We start from the raw sequence: 23,982 nt of genomic DNA on the forward strand, positions 1-23,982 counted from the left end.
CGAGCTTGATTGATGCTGTTATCTTAATTCTGTGCACGTGTGTGTTTGTCATTGCTGAACTGTTGCATTTATTATCCTTTCGATTACTGTTCTGCTTGTTTCTTTAATAAAACTTTCTTAGTTCTAGTAATCCAGACTCCAACTGAGTGATCCATTTCTGCTGGTTTGGCAACCCAGTTACGGGGTACGTAACACATGCAATAAATTCATACATCCATTCTAAATAACAAAGGAATGGGTAATGGAAATAAAAATACATGATCAATATACAACTTTTAAATGCAGCTGAATGAGTTATGGGTTCAAACCCTTCTCCAGAGCCTTGAATACAAAATCCAGATTGTCAGTAATAGTGGGTAGCTGAAGGAGTGAGCACTGGCCTTCAAAGTGAAATTTTAAACCAAGGTAGATGTGAAGTTGTCATGGAATTGTTTAAAAGTTCTCATTGCATTATTTAAAATTTTGGTGCACTAGTCTTCTAAGTCAGGTTATTGAATATGAAAGTTGGAAGGTCATGGTGTGGTTGTACAGCTGGTAATGTTGCACGGGGTGACTGAGGAGAACCCAAGTGCAGGACACCGGCACGTCAACTGAGTTGGGGATGCTGGCATAGAGGTGAACGTAGAACAGCAAGCCAGAGGAATCTTGACAAGGAGACGGGATCTACAGGGACTATCTTGAAACTAGAGCAAAACTTGGAACTAAACTTAGAACTAACGGTTCTAAGCAGATGAGAGAACGAAGTATAACACAAGAATAGACCAACAAACTGGCAACCTATGCAGTGAGGCCATTGTACTTATTTCACAGTCTTTGATGCAAACCAGGTGTACTGTAATTAAGTAAACTAGCAGCAATTGGAAATCTAATGGCTAAAATTAGGGCATAATCAGGGAGAAAGGAGCTTTAAAAGGGAACAACCAAGCAGAACCATGACAGGTAAAGCCTTAGTAGTTTCTTCAGTTTTGGTCGCCCTTGAGGAAAGCTGTTATTAAGCTTAACAGAGTGCAGAAATTATTTACGAACATGCTGCCAGAACTCAAGGGACTGTTATAGGGAGAGGTTGGACAGGCTGGGAGCCTAGCAGACTGAGATAGTCTTATAATGGTATATAAAATTATGAGGGGCACAGATAGGACGGATGCATTCTGTCTTTTTCCTAGAGTTGGGGAATCAAGAACTAGAGGACATTGATTTAAGGTGAGTGGAAACATTTAATAGAAACTTGAAGGACAGCCTTTTCTTTTACACAAAGGGTAGTATCAATGTGGAATGAGCTGCCGGAAGGAGTGATTCAAGCAGGTACAATAACAACTTTTAAAAGACTGTTGGATATGTACTTGGATTGGAAATGTTTAGAAATTTATGGCTCAAACGCTGGCAAATGGAACTAGCTTAGATGGCTCATCTTGATTAGCATGGACCAGTTGGGCTGAAGGGCTTGTTTCTGTGCTGTCTAACTCTATTACTAATAAGGTCAAGGTAATTCTGGCCAATCTTTAGAACTCAATCAATATCCTAAATACATAATTTTTGGCCATAATGACATTGATACTTATGGGACCTTGTATGTAAATTATCTGCTGTGTTTTTCACAGTGCAACAGTAACTGCACTTTGTGATGCTGTGAGAGGTAGTGTATAAATAGAGGCTTTCCTTTTGCCAGTGAATCCTACTTCTGTTGTTCACCCTCCCAAGTTCCATTCATCTGAACAACCAATAATAATAATAATGATAAGACCATAAGACATAGGAGTAGAATTGGGTCATTCAGCCCATTGAGCCTGTTCTGCTATTTCATCATGGCTGATCCCAGATCCCATTCAACTCCATACACCTGCCCTCTCACCATATCCCTTGATGCCCTGACTAGTCAGGAAACTATCAACTTGGGCTTTGAATATACCTTCGGACTTGGCCTCCACTGTAGTCTGTGGCAGAGCATTTCACTGATTCACCACTCCTTACTTCTGTTCAAAAGGGTTGCCCTTCAATTTTGAGGCTGTGCCCTCTAGTTCTGGATACTCCCACCAGAGGAAACATCCTCTCCACATCCACCTCATCTAGCCCTTTCAACATTCGGTAGGTTTCAATGAAATCCCCGTGCATTCTTCTAAATTCTAGTGAGTACAGGCCCAAAGCTGCCAAACGCTCATCATATGTTAACCCCTTCATTCTTGGAATCCTCGTGAACTTCCTCTGGAGTCTCTCCAACGACAATACACCTTTCTGAGATAAGGGGCCCATACTGTTGACAATACTCCAAGTGTGGCCTGACTAGTGTCTTATAAAGCTTCAGCATTATCTCCTTGTTTTTATGTTCTATTCACCTTGAAATAAGTGCCAACATTGCATTTACCTTCTTTACCACAGACTCAAGCTGTGAATTAACCTTCTGGGAGTCTTGCACAAGGACTCCTAAGTCCCTTTGCACCTCTGATGTTTGAATTTTCTCCCCATTTAGATAATAATCTGCACTATTGTTCCTCTTACCAAAATGCATTGTCTTGTGTCTTCCAGCACTGCATTCCTTCTGCCCCTTTTTCCCCATTCTTCCAATTTGTCTAAGTCCAGTTGCAATTGCATTGCTTCTTCAGTACCACCTACCCCTCCACCTATCTTCATATCATCTGCAAACTTTGCCATCAGTTCCATTATCTAAATCATTGACAAACAATATTGACCCTTGAGGAACACCAATAGTCACTGGCAGCAAACCAGAAAAGGCCCCTTTTATTCCCACTGGCTGCCTCTGGCCTGGCAGCCATGCCTCTATCCATGCCAGTATCTTTCCTGTAACACCTTGTTAAGCAGCCTCATTGAGGCACCATATCAAATGCCTTCTGAAAATCTAAGTGAATGACATCCATTGTCTCTCCTTTGTCCACCCTGCTTGTTATTTCTTGAAGAACTCCTAACAGATATGTCAGGCAAGATTTCCCTTTACGGAAACCGTGCTGACATTGACTTATTTTGTTATTCGTCTCCAAGTACCTTGAAATCTCGTCCTCAATAATGGATTCTAATCCTTTCCCAACCACTGAGGTTAGGCTAACTGGCCTATAATTTCCTCTCTTTTGTCTTCTTCCCTTCTTAAAGAGCGGAGTGACATTTGCGATTTTCCAGTCCTCCAGGACCATGACAGAATCAAGTGATTCTTGAAATATGCAGGTTTGCACAATAAGAACTGGCATATATTTCTTTAATAATGCTGATTAAAATATTTCCTTTGCATAAAATACAGTATCAGTAACAACATGATCACTATATTTTGTAACAAACTGAAAATTTCACAAAATATAGTCATATGGAACAACCTGCCTGGATGTAGCTAACAGGTGCTATATCACAAGAATAAGAAAATCAATTCGTATTCAGCTTATTACCAGCTAGTTGAGTGTTGTCACAGCAATAACCTTGCAGTCAGCATCAGTAAGACCAAAGAGCTGATTATAGACTTCAGGAAGGGTAAGATGAGAGAACTTGAACCAATCCTCATAGAGGGATCAGAAGTGGAGAGATTAAGCAATTTCATGTTCTTGGGTGTCAATATCTCTTGAGGATCAAACTCGATCCCAACATATCAATGCAGCTATAAAAAAGGTAAGACAGAAGCTATATTTCATTAGTTTAGGAGATTTGGTTTATCACCTAAAACACTTGAAATTTCTACAGATATACCGTGGAGATAATTCTGACAGGCCGCATTACCATGAGACATTGGAGCAGAATTAGGCCATTCAGCCCATCGAGTCCACTCCACCATTTCATCATGGCTGGTCCCTGATCTCATTCAAACTCATACACCTGCCCTCTCACCATATCCCTTGATGCCCCGACCAATCAGGAATCTATTAACTTCCACTTTAAATATATGCACAGATTTGGCCTCCACAACAGTCTGTGGCAGAGCATTCCACAGATTCGTCACTCTTTGGCTAAAAAAAATCCCTCCTTACTTCTGTTCTAAAAAGGTCACCCCTCAATTTTGAGGCTGTGCCCTCTAGTTCTGGATATCCCCACCAGAAGAAACATCCTCTCCACATCCACCTTATCTAGTCCTTTCAACTTTTGGTTGGTTTCAATGAGATCCCCACACATTCTTCTAAATTCCAGTGAGTACAGGCCCAAAGCTGCCAAACTCTCCTCGTATGTTATTCCTGAAGTCATCCTGTGAACCTCCTCTAGACTCTCTCCAATGACAACACATCCTTTCTGAGATAAGGGGCCCAAAACTACTGACAAAACTCCAAGTGCAGCCTGACTAGTGTCTTATAAAGACTCAGCATTATCTCCTTGTTTTTATGTTCTATTCCCCTTTAAATAAATGCCTACATTGCATTTGCCTTCTTTACCACAGACTCAACCTGTAAATCAACCTTCTGGAAGTCTTGCACAAGGAGTCCCAAGTCCCCCTGCACCTCTGTTTGAATTTTCTCTCCATTTAGATAATAGTCTGCACTATTGTTCCTTTTACCAAAATACATTGTCATATATTTCCCTACGCTATATTTCATCTGCCACATTTTTGCCTATTCTTCCAATTTGTCTAAGTCCTTCAGCAATCTCATTACTTCCTCAGCACTACCTACCCCTCCACCTATCTTCTTATCATCTGTAAACTTTGCCACAAAGCCATCAATTTCACTATCTAAATCACTGACAAACAATGTGAAAAGTAGCAGTCCCAATACTGACCCCTGAGGAACACCACTAGTCACTGGCAGCCAACTAGAAAAGGCCCCATTTATTCTCACTCACTACCTTTTGCCTGACAGCTATTCCTCTATCCATGCCAGTTTCTTTTCTGTAACACCATAGGATTTTATCTTGTTAAGCAGCCTCATGTGTGACACCTTATCAAATGCCTTCTGAAAATCTAAGTAAATGACATTCACTACCTCTCCTTTTTCCACCCTGCTTGTTACTTCCTCAAAGAACTCTAACAGATTTGCCAGGCAAGATTTCCCTTTACAGAAACCATGGCGACATTGACATTTTATTATTCGTCTCCAAGTACCTCGAAACCTCGTCCTCAATAATGGATTCTAATCCTTTCCCAGCCACTGAGGTTAGGCTAACTGGCCTATAATTTCCTCTCTTTTGTTTTCTTCCCTTCCTAAAGAGCAGAGTGACATTTGCGGTTTTCCGGTTTTCCAGTCCTCCAGGACCATGCCAGAATCAAGTGATTCTTGAAAGATCATAACCAAGGCATCTGCTATCTCTTCAGCAACTTCTTTCAGAACTCTGGGATGTTGTCCATCTGGTCCAGGTGACTTATCCACCTTAAGACTTTTCAGTTTACGTAGCACTTTTCCTATGCAATAGCAATGGCACTCACTCATGCTCCCTGACACTCACGGACTTCTGGCATTCAACTAGTGTCTTCCACAGTAAAGATGGAAGTGAAGTACTTATTAAGCTTCATTCTTCAGTGGTCCAGTATCTACTCTCACCTCCCTTTTATTCTTTTATATAATTGAAAAAAGTCTTAGTTTCCTGCTTTATGTTATCGGCTAGTTTGCCCTCATATTTCATTTTTTCCCTTCTTATAGCTTTTTAAGTTGCCTTTTGTTGGATTTTAAAAGCTTCCCAATCATCTAACTTCCCGCTCACTTTTGCTACCTTATATGCCCTTTCCTTGGTTTTTATGCAGTCCTTAACTTTCCTTGTCAGCCACAGTTGCCTACCCCTGCCATTTGAGAACTACTTTTTCTGTGGGATATATCTAACCTGCGCCTTGTGAACTATTCCCAGAAACTTCAGCCATCTCTGTGCTGCCTTCATCCCCACCAATATCCCCCTCCAATCCACCAGGGTAAGCTCCTTCCTCATGTCTCTGTAATTCCCTTTATTCCATTGTGATACTGATACCTATGCCCGACACCCTTGGCCTGAGTCGACTCAGTAGTAGTAGTAGATACTGATACATGTGACTTGTGCTCCTCCCTCTCAAATTTCAGTATGAGTTCAGTCAATCCTGATCACTGCCTCCTTAGGGTTCCTTTACGTTAAACTGACTAATAAAATTTGGATTATTACGCAACACTCAATTTAAATTCCCTCTCTTGTGATTTTCCTAATCCTCTTGCATACCGAAGTTCCCCATTACAATTGTGACATTGCCCTTATTACATGCCCTTTCAAGCTCCCTTTGCAATCTCAGTCCTACATCTTGACTATTTGGAGGCCTATGGATAATTCCCATAATGGGAATCTGAGTGAGTAAACCCATAATGTGAGTGAGTAACCTTTGAAGCTGCTGTACTCAGGTGTCAGCAAAGGAATATGTCAGATCTGATTAATAAAATCAGAAACACTTGCAGCTGGAAGCTTAACGATAAAACCAAAAATGTTGGAATTACACAGTAGATCTGAGTAGTTACTTGTCTCAGCTTTATCTCTGCAGATTCTATAGAATTTGAAATGAATAGTTCACTAAGCCTTATTACAATTTTCAAAGAGGTGGAAATGGGATACAATCTCATTTCTTTCAGATGTTAAGCCAAAGTTCTCTGGTCTGCCCAATCAAAAGCAGCATCTAAAGCGCTCGTGCCTGAACTTCGTGTGTTCGTTAACACCTGGCAGCTGCTAGCCTTCTTCATCCAGTATTAAACTAACAAAAAGAAAGCTAAATCTCTCATTCCCAGTGCTCCTGCCCTTTGATATGTGCAGTATAACTGGGATACAGGCCACCTCATGCCTCTTACTGCTTTGCTTAGCTTGTGTGCATCTTAAGTTCAACCCGCAGGCTGGTGCCAGTTGTCCTTTGATCATTTCTCTGAAAGCTGATTGTTTATCTATTGGCCAGTAAAGGCTTCTTCAAAACACAGAAGAGACTGCTTGTGATGATCTCGGATCTTTTCAGATGTGCTACATTTCTACATAATTAGTGAGGTGTTAAGAATACTGACTCAAACATTAAAGTAATAAAATTTAATTACAGCAAAGGCTGAGTAGTTTACATTTTGGAATCCCTTGAATAAATGAGTAAACTGGTTTATTATTGTCACGTGTACCGAGGTGCAATAAAAAACTTGCTTTGCACACTGTCCAGACAGATAACTTCATTACAAAAGTGCATTGAGGTTGTAAAAGGAAAAGCATTAATAGTATGCAGAGTCAGGTATGGCAGTTACACCGCTTAGCCTAATACCTTACATCTCTCGGAGCAAATTCATGTTACTGTGATCCTGACCAACTGTATAAAACAGGATAAGAGGTGGGATTGTGGAGTGGTGGGGATGGGGCAGGATAGACTGAAGAAACTATAGTTCTCTTTGGAATAGATGGTTATTAAGAGGCTGCATAAAATCACGAAGTCTTTAGCAGGGTAGATGAAATACCCTCTTGTCTTTGGCAGGGAGTCAAGAATCAGGGTTTATAAAATAAAGGTGATTGGCCAAAAGGATCAAAATGAAATGCAATGAGTGCATAGTGACTGGAGCACAGGCAGAATTGAGGACAGATTCAAAGACCCTGCCCGCTTTCTTTGTAACCACCCTCCTCCCGTCGGGCAGAAGCACATACCACCAGGCTTCTATCCCATTTTTATAAGGCTTTTGAATGGTCCCCTAGTTTTAGAAAATGAACTCTTGACCTCACAGTCCACCTCATAATAGCTCTCTACCCTACTGCCTGCGTGCCTTGCCCTTAACTCTGTAATTTTAACACTTTGTTCTGCATTCTGTTACTGTTGTTCCTTGTACTACCTCAGTGCAATGAGCTGTCCGGATGGCATGCAAAACAAAGTTTTTCACTGTACTTTGGTACATGTGACAATAGTAAACCAATTACCAGTTGTAGCATTCAGCAGGAAGCAGGGCACAATCTACATTTACAGGGCTTTGGGGAGAGAGTGAATTTCTGTAACCAGCTGGACTGCTTTTGTATATAGTATGGATTCTATGGCCATTATGTGCTTTGTGCTGTTAGTATTCAGAATCAGATTTATTTTCATTGTTGTTTTACATGTGTTGTTTTGCAGCAGCACAACAGTGCAAAGACATAAAATTACCATAAATTATGTATAAAAAAAGAATAATGAGTTAGTGTCTTGAGTTCCTGGGCCGTTCAGAAATCTGATGGCAAAGGGGAAGAAGCTGTTCCTGAATTGCTGGGGGTGAGTCTTCAGGTTCCTGAACCATCTCCCTGACTGTAGTAATGAGAAGAGATATGTCACAGATGAAGAAGGGGCGTTGCCTCTTGAAGATGTCCTCAGTGATAGGGAGGATTGTGCCTGTGATGGAACTGGGTTAGTCTACAATGCTCTGTAGTCTCTTGTGATCCATGCTGTTTTGCAATTAGCAATGAAAGGAAGAAGAACCATTCAGTTCTGTAGATTGAAAAGGCTGCTATATTGGATTCTTCAGGAGGGTATTTTGACAGGTCACCTGGAAAAACCTTTTTCATCCCCAGTAATTTCTGTAAAAATATTTCTGCAGATCTATTGATAAGGAATAAACAGCATTACTTAATAAGATGAGAAAAATTTATTGGCTCCAAAGGTTTCCTAGGGAAAGATAGATGGTGCTTATTGATGTTTGTATCAGGTTAAAGTCATATGAACAAATTGTAATATTCCTTGATAGCAAAGATTATAAAATGTTGTTTTCTTCTCCCTCTGTTTCCAGAAGCCTGACAGTTGTGAAGGAGCCAGTGGAACAAGAGCATGGCTATGAGCAATGGGAATGGTGACTTCATGGTTCAGAGCAATGGCAGTGTCCCATCAAATGCTAACGGTAACAGCGTCCCTGCAGCCTGTGATGGAGACCACCTCTCCCAACACCTGTCATCCAAGGAGACCTCAAGGACAAAAGTGAGTCAGAACAGTATGCTGCCATATGGTATGGCCAAGCCATCTACCCTCTTTCCAGAGAGCACGATAAATAACCAAAGACCTGCACTGCAATGTTGCCATCATTGTCCATACCACCATCCGTTGTGTTGTCATGGTAACCAACCAGATTGCCATTCCTTGGGAAGTACCACCGTCACCTCTCCATTGACCCCCTCCTGCCTGCAGCCTCACTCTGAGTACCCGACATCTGTGTGCCAAAACAATCCCCATAACCATTTGGCTGGATGCTGCCATCAGCCAACCTCACCTCTCATCGATCACACTCCGCTTTGTCTTCATCATCGCTGGCCCGACCATTTCCAGCATCAGCCTCTGCAGCAGCAACACATTCCTAACATCAGGTATGCTCCTTCAAGGCAGCTTTCATGCATACAATGGTAAATGGTTTAACTACTTAATTCCAAACATAATTGTCAAGGAAAGAAAAATAGTTAAGTTTGTTTAATGATGGTGACTCAATGTTTGATGTCATGGTTAGAACATAAGGTAACTGTGTATGGGTAGCTAGTACATTTTGCCCCTATACTATGATGTAAACTTATTTTCTTCCTTTTTGTACAATGACCATCTGACTCTTTACTCAAGCTCGGTCTTTGGAAGTAAACTGATCACCACAGTTCAGGAGAGGAGTGAAAGTCTAGAGAATGTCCAGAAGAATCATAGTCATACAGCACAGAAATGGGCCCTTCATCCCAATTGGTCTCTACCGACCAGGATTCCAATCTAAGATAGTCGCATTTGCCCATATTTGGCCCACATCCCTCTCAACCTTCCATATCCTTGTGCTTGTCCAAGTACCTTTTAAATGTTGATGTACTTGCCTTACTAGAATCTCACTGGATTTACTCGAAAATAATAAAATAGAATAGTTCTAGGAATGAAGGTTATTTTGCTTAGAGCAAGGAAGGTGTATAAGAACATGGTGAGTTTAAGCAGGGTAAAAGGAGGTTCTTTCATAGTTAGTTCAATGACTGGGGGACATAGATTTACTGTGGTGAACAAATGTTAGTTAGATACTTTGATAAAGATCTTTTATTGCTTTAGCAACAGTTATGATCTGGAACTAAGATAGCAGTCCTAGTCTTCAAGAGGAAATTGGGGTGGTTATCTGAGAGAAAATCATTCTGATCACTTTGAAGAGCCAGCATGGTCTTGATAATGGCTTTCTCCCAATACTGCCATTATGAAGTGTATTTGCAGTGTGTAACATTAAGGTGAATTAGAGATGATGAAATTTCTGGGGTGACATCAGTTTGGCATGGAGAATTAAGAGCCTTGTACAAGAAATCTGTTCAAAGTTCAAAGTAACTTTGTTATCAAAGTACATATATGTCACCATCTGTTACCCTGAGATTCATTATTTGTGGGTACTCACTAGATACAAAGAAACACAATAGAGACAATGAAAAATGACCAAGACCACAAACTGTGCAAATACAAAAAGAGAGAAAAAAAAGAATAATAATAAATAAATAAATAAGCAATAAATATCAAGAACATGAGTTGTAGAGTCCTTGAAATTGAGTACATAGGTTGTGAAATCAACTCAGTGTTTGGGGAAGTAAAGTCAAGTGAAGTTACCCCTTCTGGTTCAAGAGCCTGATGATTGAGGGGAAATATATTTTCTTGAACCTAGTGCTGCACATATGTTGTCACAAACAGCACTGTTCTCAGTAATTCAGTGTCCCTTCTTGACAGTGGTGGCATTTAAAGTATGAGTGGACTGAGTTATGGAGAAAGTTTGACCAGGGGTTAGGACTTATTTTTGGAGTGTAGGAAAATGAAGAATGATCTTATAGAGCTGTACAAACTTGTGAAGGGCATCGATAGGGTCAACACACACAGTATTTTTCCCTGCATTGGGGAATCAATAACTAGAGGGCATAGGTTTAAAGTAAGAAGATAAGAAATAGGAGCAGGAATAGGCCATCTGGCCCATGGAGCCAGCTCTGCCATTCAGTGAAACCATGGCCTCAGTTCCACCTACTTGCCTTTTCCACATGAGTCTTAATTTCCCTGCTATGCAATAATCTATCTAACTTTGTCTTAGCTATATTTAATGTGGTACCCTCTACTGCTTCCCTAGGCAGAGAATTGCACGGATTCACTATTCTCAGAGAAAAGCAGCTATTCCTCATCTCCATCTTAAACCTATCCCCTAAATATTAAAACTAAGAGAGGAACATTTAAAGGGGTCATGAGGGAACGTATATGGAATGAGCTGCCAGAAGAAGTGATGGAGGCAGGTACATTAACAGTATTTCAAATGTGCATGCATTTAGAACATTATAGGCGAAACTCATGTAAATGGGACAAGCTTAGATAGGGATCTTGGTCATCATGGACCAGCTGGGTCATAGGGACTGACTTGTGCTTTTTTGATTCTAAGAAGTCTGTTCCATTCTCTCCATCGGTGCCAGAGGACTGGAGATTACTCTTCCTCCCCATGCGACTTTCAGGAAATACTTGCATCTGCTCAGTGGTGCCCATCCTGTCATGATATAGGCTTGGCATTTAATGCCTTTGTAAGTCCCTGGTTACTCTGACTGTATGTTGGAAGCTAGTTGATGTGTGTAAATTGTATCCCAACAGGAGACAATGATTTTATGATATAAAAACATTGTTAATTAAACTGACTTTTTCATCAGCACCAGTACTGGATCATAAAATATCTCCAGTTCTTGTGTTGAACTCATAATTTTGATGTAATTGCTAAATGTATGTCTTTGAAGTTTCTCACAGCACCCATTTAAATTCACTGAGGGAACAGTGCTGTTCACAACAGTGTGTGGTATTTTATGTAGGCTTGTTGGAGGAACCAAATAGTGATGGAATCTTCCTGTAGCACAAAGCAACATGTGATTGAGCACCTAATGTCACCAGCAGCCAATGAATTTGGAAGATTAAGTATTTTCTTTGGAAAGGAAATTCCATCCGCTGCTAAACCTTTTTCTGTTCACAATAAGTTGGAAATAACGATTATTTTTCCCCAGAGAAATGTAGATTAAGAACAAGGGAAATTAATGTGTCCAAAAGTTGGCGGTACTTAAGTCTTTAGTTAGCAATTGTCTCCCTGGACTGTGGTCTATGAGATAAATTGCAAATGTTTGCGCATTCTATGAAAAAACTCTATCCAAGTATTTACTTTTCTATGTTTGGTGTTTACCCTAACCTGCCTCTTCTGTCTGAAGTGGATGTAAAGAAGCCAGGGAACTATTTTTGAACAAGGTCTCCCTGGTATTCTGACCAATATGTATTTTTTAATTAAATTCGCTAATGTTAGGTTATTTTTTCAAAAGTAGCAAAGTAGAAACATGGGATGGTACAGCACAGAAACAGTCCTTCATTCCATCATATCCATGGCAACCACAATTTTTTTGTTTTTATTACTTTCATTTGCCAGCACGATGAACATTTTTGGAGTTGTGGATAATGAGGAAAGTTTTCAAAAGATATAGATGGGGGTCATGGATGGGGTGAATGCATCCCATCTTTTTCCGAGAGACATGAATGAAAACCTAGAGTATACTGTAGGTTTATGATGAATCAGAATCAGGTTTATTATCACCAGCATGTGTCGTAAAGTTTGTTAACTTAGCAAGCAGCAGTACAATGCAATACATGATAATATTGAAAGAAAATAAATAAGTAAATCAGTTACAGTAAATATATATACTGTATGTATATTAGATAGAGTAAATAGTGCAAAAAATAGAAATAACATATATTTTAAAAAGTGAGGTAGTGTTCATGGGTTCAACGTCCACTTAGGAATCATATGGCAGAGGGGAAGAAGCTGTTTCTGAATTGTTGAGTGTGATCCTTCAGGCTTCTGTACCTCCCTCCTGATGGTAAGAGTGAGAAGAGGGCATGTCCTGGGTGATGGGGGTCCTTAATAATGGACGTCGCCTTTTTGAGGCACCGCTCCTTGAAGATGTCTTGGATACTATAGAGGCTTCTACCCAAGGTGGAGCTGACTAGTTTTACAACTTCCTGTAGCTTCCTTCAGTCCTGTGCTGTAGCCCCCAAATACCAGACAGTGATGCAGCCTGTCAGAATGATCTCTACGGTGATATTATAGAAGTTTTTTGAGTGTTTCAGGTGACAAACCAAATCTCTTCAAGCTACAATGAAATATAGCTGTTGTCTTGCCTTCTTTATAGCTGCATTGATATGTTGGGACCAGATTAGATCCTCAGGGATCTTGACACCAAGAAAATTGTTCACCCTCTCCACTTCTGATCCCTCTTTGAGGATTGGTTCGTGTTCCCTCTGCTGAAGTTCACAATCATCTCTTTGGTCTTATTGATGTTGAGTGCAAGGTTGTCGCTGCGACACCACTTAACTAGCAGGCACATCTCACTCCTGTACGCCCACTCATCTCCTTCTGAGATTCTGCCAGCAATGGTTGTATTATCAGCAAATTTATAGATGGTATTTGAGCTATGCCTAGCCACACAGTCGTGGTTATAGAGGGAGTAGAGCAGTGGGCTAAGCACACACCCCTGAGGTGCACCAGTGTTGATCGTCAACAAGGAGGAGATGTTATCACCAATCCACAGGGGAAAGGTTGAAAGGGATCTGAAGGGTATCTTCTTCACGCAGAGGGTGGTGCACGTAGAGAATGAGATGCTAGTGGAAGTGGTTGAGGCAGGTTTTAATGGCAGCATTTAAAAGGCAGTTGCTGGAAAAGAAAGGTTTAAGGCAGGGTTTCTCAACGGGGGTTCACTGAGCAGTCGCTAGGGGTTCTGTGAGAGATCATGATTTTTTAAAAAAACCTCGTTTTTTTCAACCACGCATCACACATGCTAGCGATCGCAGTGATGGGCAGTGACCAAGCAGCTCCGTTCGTAATCTCGTTAGGGGTCTCTCAGCTCAGTTTGGCAATGTGCAGTAGGACCGTGTTTACTTGCTTGAGACCATTCACAGTTTTTAATGCAAGATTGGTAAGGCCATTGATAATTGGTGAGCGCTGTATTACATGGAGGGGACGATGGTAGGCTGATAATTGGTGAGCGCTGTATTACACAGAGGGGACGATGGTAGGCTGATAACTGGTGAGCGCTGTATTACACAGAGGGGACGATTGGTAAGGCCATTGATAATTGGTGAGCGCTGTATTACACAGAGGGGACGATTGGTAAGGCCATTGATAATTGGTGAGCGCTGTATTTCATGGAGGGGAGGACGGTAGGCTGATAATTGGTGAGCGCTGTATTACACAGAGGGGACGATTGGTAAGGCCATTGATAATTGGTGAGTGCTGTATTTCATGGAGGGGAGGACGGTAGGCTGATAATTGGTGAGTGCTGTATTACATGGAGGGGAGGGCGGTAGGCTGATAATTGGTGAGCGCTGTATTACACAGAGGGGAGGACGGTAGGCTGATAATTGGTGAGCGCTGTATTACACAGAGGGGACGATGGTAGGCTGATAATTGGTGAGCGCTGTATTTCATGGAGGGGAGGGCGGTAGGCTGATAATTGGTGAGCGCTGTATTACATGGAGGGGACGATGGTAGGCTGATAATTGGTGAGCGCTGTATTACACAGAGGGGACGATGGTAGGCTGATAATTGGTGAGCGCTGTATTACACAGAGGGGACGATGGTAGGCTGATAATTGGTGAGTGCTGTATTTCATGGAGGGGAGGACGGTAGGCTGATAATTGGTGAGCGCTGTATTACACAGAGGGGACGATGGTAGGCTGATAATTGGTGAGTGCTGTATTACACAGAGGGGACGATGGTAGGCTGATAATTGGTGATTGTTGTATTACATGGAGGGGAGGACGGTAGGCTGATAATTGGTGAGCGCTGTATTTCATGGAGGGGAGGGCGGTAGGCTGATAATTGGTGAGTGCTGTATTTCATGGAGGGGAGGGCGGTAGGCTGATAATTGGTGAGCGCTGTATTACATGGAGGGGAGGATGGTAGGCTGATAATTGGTGATTGTTGTATTACATGGAGGGGAGGACGGTAGGCTAATGATGAGTGCTGTATTACACAGAGGGGACGATGGTAGGCTGATAATTGGTGATTGTTGTATTACATGGAGGGGAGGACGGTAGGCTGATAATTGGTGAGCGCTGTATTTCATGGAGGGGAGGGCGGTAGGCTGATAATTGGTGAGCACTGTATTACATGGAGGGGAGGGCGGTAGGCTGATAATTGGTGAGTGCTGTATTTCATGGAGGGGACGATGGTAGGCTGATAATTGGTGAGCGCTGTATTACACAGAGGGGACGATGGTAGGCTGATAATTGGTGAGTGCTGTATTACACAGAGGGGACGATGGTAGGCTGATAATTGGTGATTGTTGTATTACATGGAGGGGAGGACGGTAGGCTGATAATTGGTGAGCGCTGTATTACACAGAGGGGACGATGGTAGGCTGATAATTGGTGAGCGCTGTATTTCATGGAGGGGAGGGCGGTAGGCTGGTAATTGGTGAGCGCTGTATTTCATGGAGGGGAGGACGGTAGGCTGATAATTGGTGAGCGCTGTATTACACAGAGGGGACGATGGTAGGCTGATAATTGGTGAGTGCTGTATTACACAGAGGGGACGATGGTAGGCTGATAATTGGTGATTGTTGTATTACATGGAGGGGAGGACGGTAGGCTGATAATTGGTGAGCGCTGTATTACACAGAGGGGACGATGGTAGGCTGATAATTGGTGAGCGCTGTATTTCATGGAGGGGAGGGCGGTAGGCTGATAATTGGTGAGTGCTGTATTACACAGAGGGGACGATGGTAGGCTGATAATTGGTGAGCACTGTATTTCATGGAGGGGATGGCGGTAGGCTGATAATTGGTGAGCGCTGTATTTCATGGAGGGGATGGCGGTAGGCTGATAATTGGTGAGCGCTGTATTACATGGAGGGGATGGCGGTAGGCTGATAATTGGTGAGCGCTGTATTACATGGAGGGGAGGGCGGTAGGCTGATAATTGGTGAGCGCTGTATTACATGGAGGGGAGGGCGGTAGGCTGATAATTGGTGAGTGCTGTATTACATGGAGGGGAGGGCGGTAGGCTAATAATTGTTGAGCGCTGTATTTCATGGAGGGGAGGGCGGTAGGCTGATAATTGGTGAGCGCTGTATTTCATGGAGGGGAAGGCAGTAGGCTGATAATTGGTGAGCGCTGTATTTCATGGAGGGGAGGATGGTAGGCTGACAATTGGTGAGTACTGTATTTCATGGAGGGGAGGACGGTAGGCTGATAATTGGTGAGCGCTGTATTTCATGGAGGGGAGGGCGGTAGGCTGATAATTGGTGAGTGCTGTATTACATGGAGGGGAGGACGGTAGGCTGATAATTGGTGATTGTTGTATTGCATGGAGGGGAGGACGGTAGGCTGATAATTGGTGATTGTTGTATTACATGGAGGGGAGGACGGTAGGCTGATAATTGGTGATTGTTGTATTACATGGAGGGGAGGACGGTAGGCTGTTAATTGGTGAGCGCTGTATTTCATGGAGGGGAGGGCGGTAGGCTGATAATTGGTGAGCGCTGTATTTCATGGAGGGGAGGGCGGTAGGCTGATAATTGGTGAGCGCTGTATTACATGGAGGGGAGGATGGTAGGCTGATAATTGGTGATTGTTGTATTACATGGAGGGGAGGACGGTAGGCTAATGATGAGTGCTGTATTACACAGAGGGGACGATGGTAGGCTGATAATTGGTGATTGTTGTATTGCATGGAGAGGAGGGCGGTAGGCTAATGATGAGTGTTGTATTGCATGGAGGGGAGGAAGGTAGGCTGATAATTGGTGAGCGCCGTATTACACAGAGGGGTGGATGGCAGGCTGATGGTGAGCACTGTATTGCACAGAGGGGAGGACAAGTAGGTTGATAATTGGTGAGTGCTGTATTGCACAGAGGCGAGGACAAGTAGGTTGATAATTGGTGAGTGCTGTATTGCACGGAGGGGAGGACAAGTAGGTTGATAATTGGTGAGTGCTGTATTGCATGGAGGGGAGGACAAGTAGGTTGATAATTGGTGAGTGCTGTATTGCACGGAGGGGAGGACAAGTAGGTTGATAATTGGTGAGCACTGTATTGCACGGAGGGGAGGGCAAGTAGGTTGATAATTGGTGAGTGCTGTATTGCACAGAGGGGAGGACAAGTAGGTTGATAATTGGTGAGTGCTGTATTGCACGGAGGGGAGGACAGTAGGTTGATAATTGGTGAGCACTGTATTGCACGGAGGGGAGGACAGTAGGTTGATAATTGGTGAGTGCTGTATTGCACGGAGGGGAGGACAGTAGGTTGATAATTGGTGAGTGCTGTATTGCACGGAGGGGAGGACAAGTAGGTTGATAATTGGTGAGTGCTGTATTGCACAGAGGGGAGGACAAGTAGGTTGATAATTGGTGAGCACTGTATTGCACGGAGGGGAGGACAAGTAGGTTGATAATTGGTGAGTGCTGTATTGCACAGAGGGGAGGACAAGTAGGTTGATAATTGGTGAGCACTGTATTGCACGGAGGGGAGGACAGTAGGTTGATAATTGGTGAGTGCTGTATTGCACGGAGGGGAGGACAGTAGGTTGATAATTGGTGAGTGCTGTATTGCACGGAGGGGAGGACAAGTAGGTTGATAATTGGTGAGTGCTGTATTACACAGAGGGGAGGACAAGTAGGTTGATAATTGGTGAGTGCTGTATTGCACGGAGGGGAGGACAAGTAGGTTGATAATTGGTGAGCACTGTATTGCACGGAGGGAAGGACAAGTAGGTTGATAATTGGTGAGTATGAAATGAGTTTTCTGAGCATTGAATAGACTTGTCCAACTTGGGCTGTGATGCAGCCTCTCCCTCCCCCAACTTCTCCTTATGTGCCACAGACTGACTTATGGGAGCGAACTAACTCTACCAGAATATTAGAAAATTGGAGGAAATTTTTCATTCTAAAGACTGTTCAGTGTGATGATTTTTGAAGAGGAGGATTTTAGACCTAGGCCAATGGACAATTCTGATAAAGTTAATGAAGAATTACAATCTTCTGAGTCATTTCACTATACTAATGCAACAATGGACACAAAAGTACATCTTTTTTACAAAATTATAAAAGTTTATTTACATAACAAATACCATAAAGTAAAAACATCAAGTATTTACCAGGCAGTGAATAAATTTCTCTCCGAAGTTTTGTCAACACATCCAGTTGAGCACTCAGGGAGATAGCATACTTGACTACAGCTCCTGTCCCTTGTGCACGCTTATAAAGTGCCCCTCCGCCCCGCATTTGGAAATTCAGATCACTCTTCCATCTTGCTGCTGTCGTGGTGCAGGCAGAAGCTGAAACAAGAGGCGGCTGTAGTTAAAACTGTCCACTGTTGGTCCGACCAGTCGGCCTCTATGCTACAGGACTGCTTTGATGACATCAACTGGAATGTCTTCTATGATGACAATGTCTCTGAGTTTATGGAAGGGGTCATGAGTTTCATTGGGAGGTGCATCGAGGATGTTGTCCACTCAGATATTGGTCAGGGTCTATCCAAATCAGAAACCCTGGATCAACAGTTCCATGCGAGCAGCACTTACTGCGCGACACAGATTGCTGGTAATCAGCAGCAGCTCAAGAAATGCAGCTACAATCTGCGCAAAGGCATCAAGGCGGTGAAACAACAATACAGAGGCAAGATTTGGACTCAACTTTCCACCAACAACACACACAGCTTATGGCAAGATCTGCACACCCTCGCAGACTTCAAAGCTGAATGCAGAGGAGTTTCCAACATCGCTGCCTGTCTCCCAGACGAGCTAAATCTTTTTTTACACTCAGTTCGATGTTGCCAACACTGAGCCCCTGAGGAGACCTGCAGATGATGTGACTGGCAGCTTGGTCATCTCTGAGGCCAAAATACGCAGGTGTTTCCAAAGAATAGACAGTTGCAAGGCTGTGGGACCGGACGGCATCCCAGGGCAGGTATTCAGGAAGTGCACGGCACAACTGGCAGGTGTGTTTACAGACATTTTAAATCTCAAATAATAATGAGACAGCCTACAGAGTAGGAGTCCTCACTCTGACACAGTGGTGTCAAGAAAACAACCTCTCCCTCAATGTCGCAAAAACAAAGGAGCTGGTTGTGGACTACAGGAGGAATGGAGACAGACTAACCCCTATTGACATCAATGGATCTGGGGTTGAGAGGGTAAACAGCTTTAAGTTCCTCAGCATACACATCACTGAGAGATCTCACGTGGTCTGTACATACCGGCTGTGTGGTGAAAAAGGCATAACAGCGCCTCTTTCACCTCAAACAATTGAGGAAGCTTGGTATAGGCCCCCAAATCCTAACAATTTTCTATAGGGGCACAATTGAGAGCATCCTGACTGGCTGCATCACTGCCTGGTATGGGCAGTGATTACTGAACTGTAATTCCTTCAATCGCAGGACTCTGCAGAGAGTGGTGTAGACAGCCCAGCACATCTGTAGATGTGAACTTCCCACTATTCAGGACATTTACAAAGACAGGTTTATAAAAAGGGCCTGAAGGATCATTAGAGGCCCGAGTCACCCCAAGCACGAACTGTTCCAGCTGCTACCATCCGGGAAACGGTACCGCAGCCTAAAAGCCAGGACCAACAGGCTCCGGGACAGCTTCTTCCACCAGGCCATCAAACTGATTAATTCATGCTGATGCAACTGTATTTCTATGTTATATTGACTATACTGTTCTACATAATATTTATTATAAATTACTTTTATTGCACATTTAGATTGAGATGTAACATAAAGATTTTTACTCCTCATGTATATGAAAGATGTAAGTAATAAATTCAATTCAATTCAAAACATTAAGTATTTACAAGACAGTGAATAAATTCAAATTAAAATATGATTACTACTGTCTATAAAGCAGTCAATTTCTTGGGGGGGGGAGTCTACCGCTCCCAGAAATTCCCCACTGTTCCCATTGTGACTGCACACTCCCTCTCCAAGGATAGCCTGCCACAAACATATCCTTGGAGAGGGCCAGGCCCAGGGGCAAGTCCACCAGTAGATCCTCCTCGCAACCTGCCTCCTTCCGTACTGGGTGCCCATATATTAGGAGAATGGGGCTGAAGGGCAACACAATCCTGAGCAGCCTTGTCAGATACTCAAACAGGGGCTGTCACATTCCATATCTCCATGGTACACTGACTCCTTCTGGCCACAGAACTGGCAGGTGGACGGGATGCTTAAAGACCTGTTGCACTGTACTGCCCTATGCAACACCTTCCACCTCAGGTTTCCAATGTACAGTGGAAGGACCCCTACATAAAGAGATCTCCACTGGAGACCTCCTCTGCTGCCAGATGGTAACAGAATGCTAAGGCGGATCTGGTCGGCAGATGAATCTGAGGAAATGAAAGATGTATAAAAGCAGTCCTACAAGAAATGCTTTGGAGCATCAAGGAAGGGCACGGTGGGCATCCCCACGAGATGACTCACGTTATGCGGGACCCTCTCCGGCATGGTATCCTGGGTCCTGGCTCCAATGAGCACTTCTAGCCCATCAGGTGGTGTTGCAGCCAAAATCCCTCCACTTCCCCGAGCACCCTGACACCCACTGTGATAAGATGGGGACGAGTCCCCCTTGCAGCTACAGCACTGTCCCCCATCAGTGCAGGAGCACCCTGTCAGGGTGAGACTACATTCCATACCCTCAACAGCTCTCGGTAAAAGCAAGGCAGTTCCCACAAAGCGGCGCTGTTGATGCTGTCCGCTGGAAGCCACATGTCCTCATGCCGGCAGTGTCCCCAGTAGAGAAAGTACATCACCAGTGCATGCAACTCAGAAGGCGGTCGTTATACAGGTATCTCTGCAGAGTCCTGAGGCAGGGATCTGCCAGCAGGGTGCGCATACGCCAATGACTGACCGCCCTTTGTGATCGGAAGACTCAGTATTGCAGCCACGACCCAATGCCTCCTGTTACCCCAGAAGTTGTCCACCAGCCTCTTCTGGGTCCTGGAGACAAAAGCAGTGGGCGGGACTAAAGTAATCAGCTGGTACCATATCCTTACAGTGAAAACTACTTATCAATGGGCTTAACATGGACTGGTGATCCAAGTTGCCATATACCTTTATGTGTAGTCTGTGGCAAACGACTTACAATTGTAATAAGGGCTCCAGCAAAATTGAAAAGACACTGAACTACAAATCACAACCATGTGACATGTAAAAGTGCTGATTATTTTAAACGACTATTGGAATCTCAAAACAAACAGATTAAAGCTTTTGAAAATAAAGTTACAGTCAGCAAAAGGACACAGGAAGCAAGTTATTTTGTAGCTTTAAGAACAGTTCACTCAAGAATGTTTTAAAAACTGTATGAAAACCTGGACAAAGAGCACACCAATCTCCAGCTACATACAGAAATCCAGTGGCTAAGCAGAGGAAGGGTGCTCAACAGGGTGTTTGAACTGAAAGGTGAATTACAGGAGTAATTTTAAGAAGATAGCAGGCCAGATTTTGCCAAGTGCTTTGAAGATGAAGAATGGCTGCCGAAAGTAGCCTACATAACAGACATTTTTCATCATATGAGCTAGTTGAACAAGTCTCTGTAAAGCCCTGAAGAAAATGTTTTGACTTCAACTGACAAGACTCTTGGATTTAAAAGAAAACTGAATCTTTGGAAAAATCATGCTGCAAAAGGAAATTTTGAAATGTTTCCATTGCTGCTTGGGCTTGAGAGTGAGGAGGGATATCAGAAAGTCTCAAGTCTTATTGAAACCACCTGGGAGAACTGCAGAACAAAATTGAACAGTGTTTTTCCTCCCTTTCAACACAAGTATACTCCCTTTCTCTGAATCTTCTGCTCAGCCTGAGAACTTGACTTTGAGAGAAGAGGAAGAACTTTGTGAGCTGCACTCTAATCATGCACTCAAGATGAGATCTACTGACCTGCCCTTGGACAAGTTCTGGATTTCGGTGAAAGAGTGTCCTGCCATTCATAGGAAAACATGAACATTTTCATTCAGTTTTCAACTTCTTACATGTGTGAGCAAGCTTTTTCTTGTTCAATAAGTATCAAGAGCAAGGATGGAAATCATCTCATTTCAGTTGAAGGTGAAATTGGTGTGTGCTTATCTCAAATTTGACCCAGAATTGAGAAATTTATTATGTTTGCCTTATGAGTTTTGAAATTTATGAAAGAGAAAGAGTAATTGCTAGAAAGGTAAGCTAAGCCTAACTATTTTTGGATGGCTAAAAATTCATTCACTACTCAAAAGAGGATTGACAATTATTTTTGGATTATTATATCTAAAACTTACTGATCACGCTAACGTACCATGAACTCTAGATATAATAATTTTTATTCCAGAGTTCCCTGAGACCTGAAAATTATTTCAAGGGTTCCCCCAGGGCAAAAAGTTTAGAAAGGCTGGTTTAGAGGGGTCTGGACCCAACATGGGCAAATAGTACTAGCTTAGATGGAACCTTAGTTGGTGCAGAGAAATTTGGCCGAAGTATTTTCATACTATATGACTCCTATGTCTCCAAATGCTAGGGACAGACTGAGGATTGCTGGAACATAAGCCTTCTGCCCCTAATTTCAGCTCTTGTATATATTTATTTTTAAACCTTACAGTTGTTGGTGACCTGTGCTCAGTGCATCAAAAAAGAGGCAGAATGGTTGAAGTGGTGAAGTATGCAGTTGGCTGTTTTGTTGGCGCTGTGGGAGTACTGTACTTGTGCTGACGGAAGCTCAACCTGAGGATTAGTATGTTTCCCTAAGACAGCTGCTTTCCCTCTCAGCCGGAGAATGTTGTCTGATACAGTGGAACTAATTTAGAAGGGAATGGAAAAATGTTTAAGGATTGCATTAGTAATCCAGAAAAGTATGCTTTGGGAGACCCAAATCTCTATTTATTTTCTTGTCATAATGGGGTTTAGTGATTCCTGCTAATGGGAAACACATAATACAGGGGACTTATTGAATAGTTCAACCTTAAATGGACATTCAAATATCTTGGACATGGAACTGTTTATAACTGTAATGGATCAAAGTGCTGTCGTTGAAATTTTGTATATGTGTTTCACTTGGTGGATGCCCATTACTCCACAGAATATTAGATATGGCTGCATATAAATAAAGGAAAGATTAGGCCAACTTGGGTTTTTCCTCATAGAGTGTCAAAGGGGAAACCAGATAGGGCTTTTTAAAATTATGAAAGGCATAGGTAGGGTAGGCAGTCAGAATCTTTTCCTCAGGGTAGGAATGTAAAAAACTTTTAAGATTATAGGCAGGAAGTTTCAAGGCAAAATGAGGGCAAGTTTTGAACGCAGAGAGCGATTGATGTCTGAAATGTGTTACCCAGAGTACCTGGGGTAGTAGTGGAAACAGGCAGTTTGGTGGAGTTTGAGGCTTTTAGATAGACCTGCCCACAATTGCTGGCCTATTAGCTCCTAGATAGCCACTCTTAACATTTGCACCCTTACCGTCCCTTAAATTCTGCAACCTCACACTCTCTTAGATGTCCACATCCACCATTTCTAGACCTTTGATGTCTCCAGAATTAATTGCTTCACCTCTGCTTCTGAAGTCCTCAACTCTAGAATAATCTTTCTGAATGCTGCTATTTTCTGCCTGTGCACCTTTACTGATGTGCACTTTAAAAACCTACTTTTTTTTAAACAATCTCTTGATAAATCTGTTGTGATAACATTGCAACATTTTGCTTCATTAAAGGTACCAAAAAAACTCTCAAAGTCTTTAGGGAGATGGTGTTCAGCTGCTGCTCCTTGAGCATCACTTTACTGGCAGAACCAGCACATTTTGATAGGGTTTGGGTTTTTCCCTGACAACTCTTAAAACAGTAGCTGGCAGATCATGTTCACTATGCATTAAGTTGATCTGAACAGATTGTAATCATTTTGTGTTTACTCTCATCCTGTACGTATGCAAGGAGGTATCCAGTTCCTAGAAATGTATTGATTTCACCACATTTGCTCTTTAACCCCATAACCCCCAGACACAATGAACTGATGTTAGCTTCCATTTTCTTGCTTCTATAATTTCAATCGCATTCAAACTTTAGAAGTTGCCTCAAATTGTGGTCTTGAGCTGCAAGGCCTGATATGAAAAATAAGATTTATTTTGTGCTCACATCAGGATGAAAGAGATCA

At 42.7% G+C, this 23,982-nt stretch overlaps 1 protein-coding gene across 10 annotated transcripts in view; it reads left to right on the top strand.

Moving 5' to 3' along the window:
- The window catches only part of disp1 (dispatched homolog 1 (Drosophila)), a 414,117-nt gene that overhangs the window by 297,856 nt on the left and 92,279 nt on the right, over positions 1–23,982 (top strand). For 5 of the 10 annotated variants that reach the window (XM_063040569.1, XM_063040566.1, XM_063040567.1 and 2 more), the window contains one exon: positions 8,634–9,201. In XM_063040569.1, the coding sequence (XP_062896639.1) occupies positions 8,672–9,201 (530 nt within the window). In that variant the 5' untranslated portion in view covers positions 8,634–8,671. Of the gene's footprint in view, positions 1–7,859; positions 7,931–8,633; positions 9,202–23,982 lie in introns of those variants that run through there. The other 5 variants (XM_063040573.1, XM_063040574.1, XM_063040575.1 and 2 more) reach the window with 3 other exon arrangements.

The sequence above is a fragment of the Mobula hypostoma genome, chromosome 2, assembly GCF_963921235.1.
Source record: "Mobula hypostoma chromosome 2, sMobHyp1.1, whole genome shotgun sequence".
Lineage (NCBI taxonomy): Eukaryota > Metazoa > Chordata > Chondrichthyes > Myliobatiformes > Myliobatidae > Mobula > Mobula hypostoma.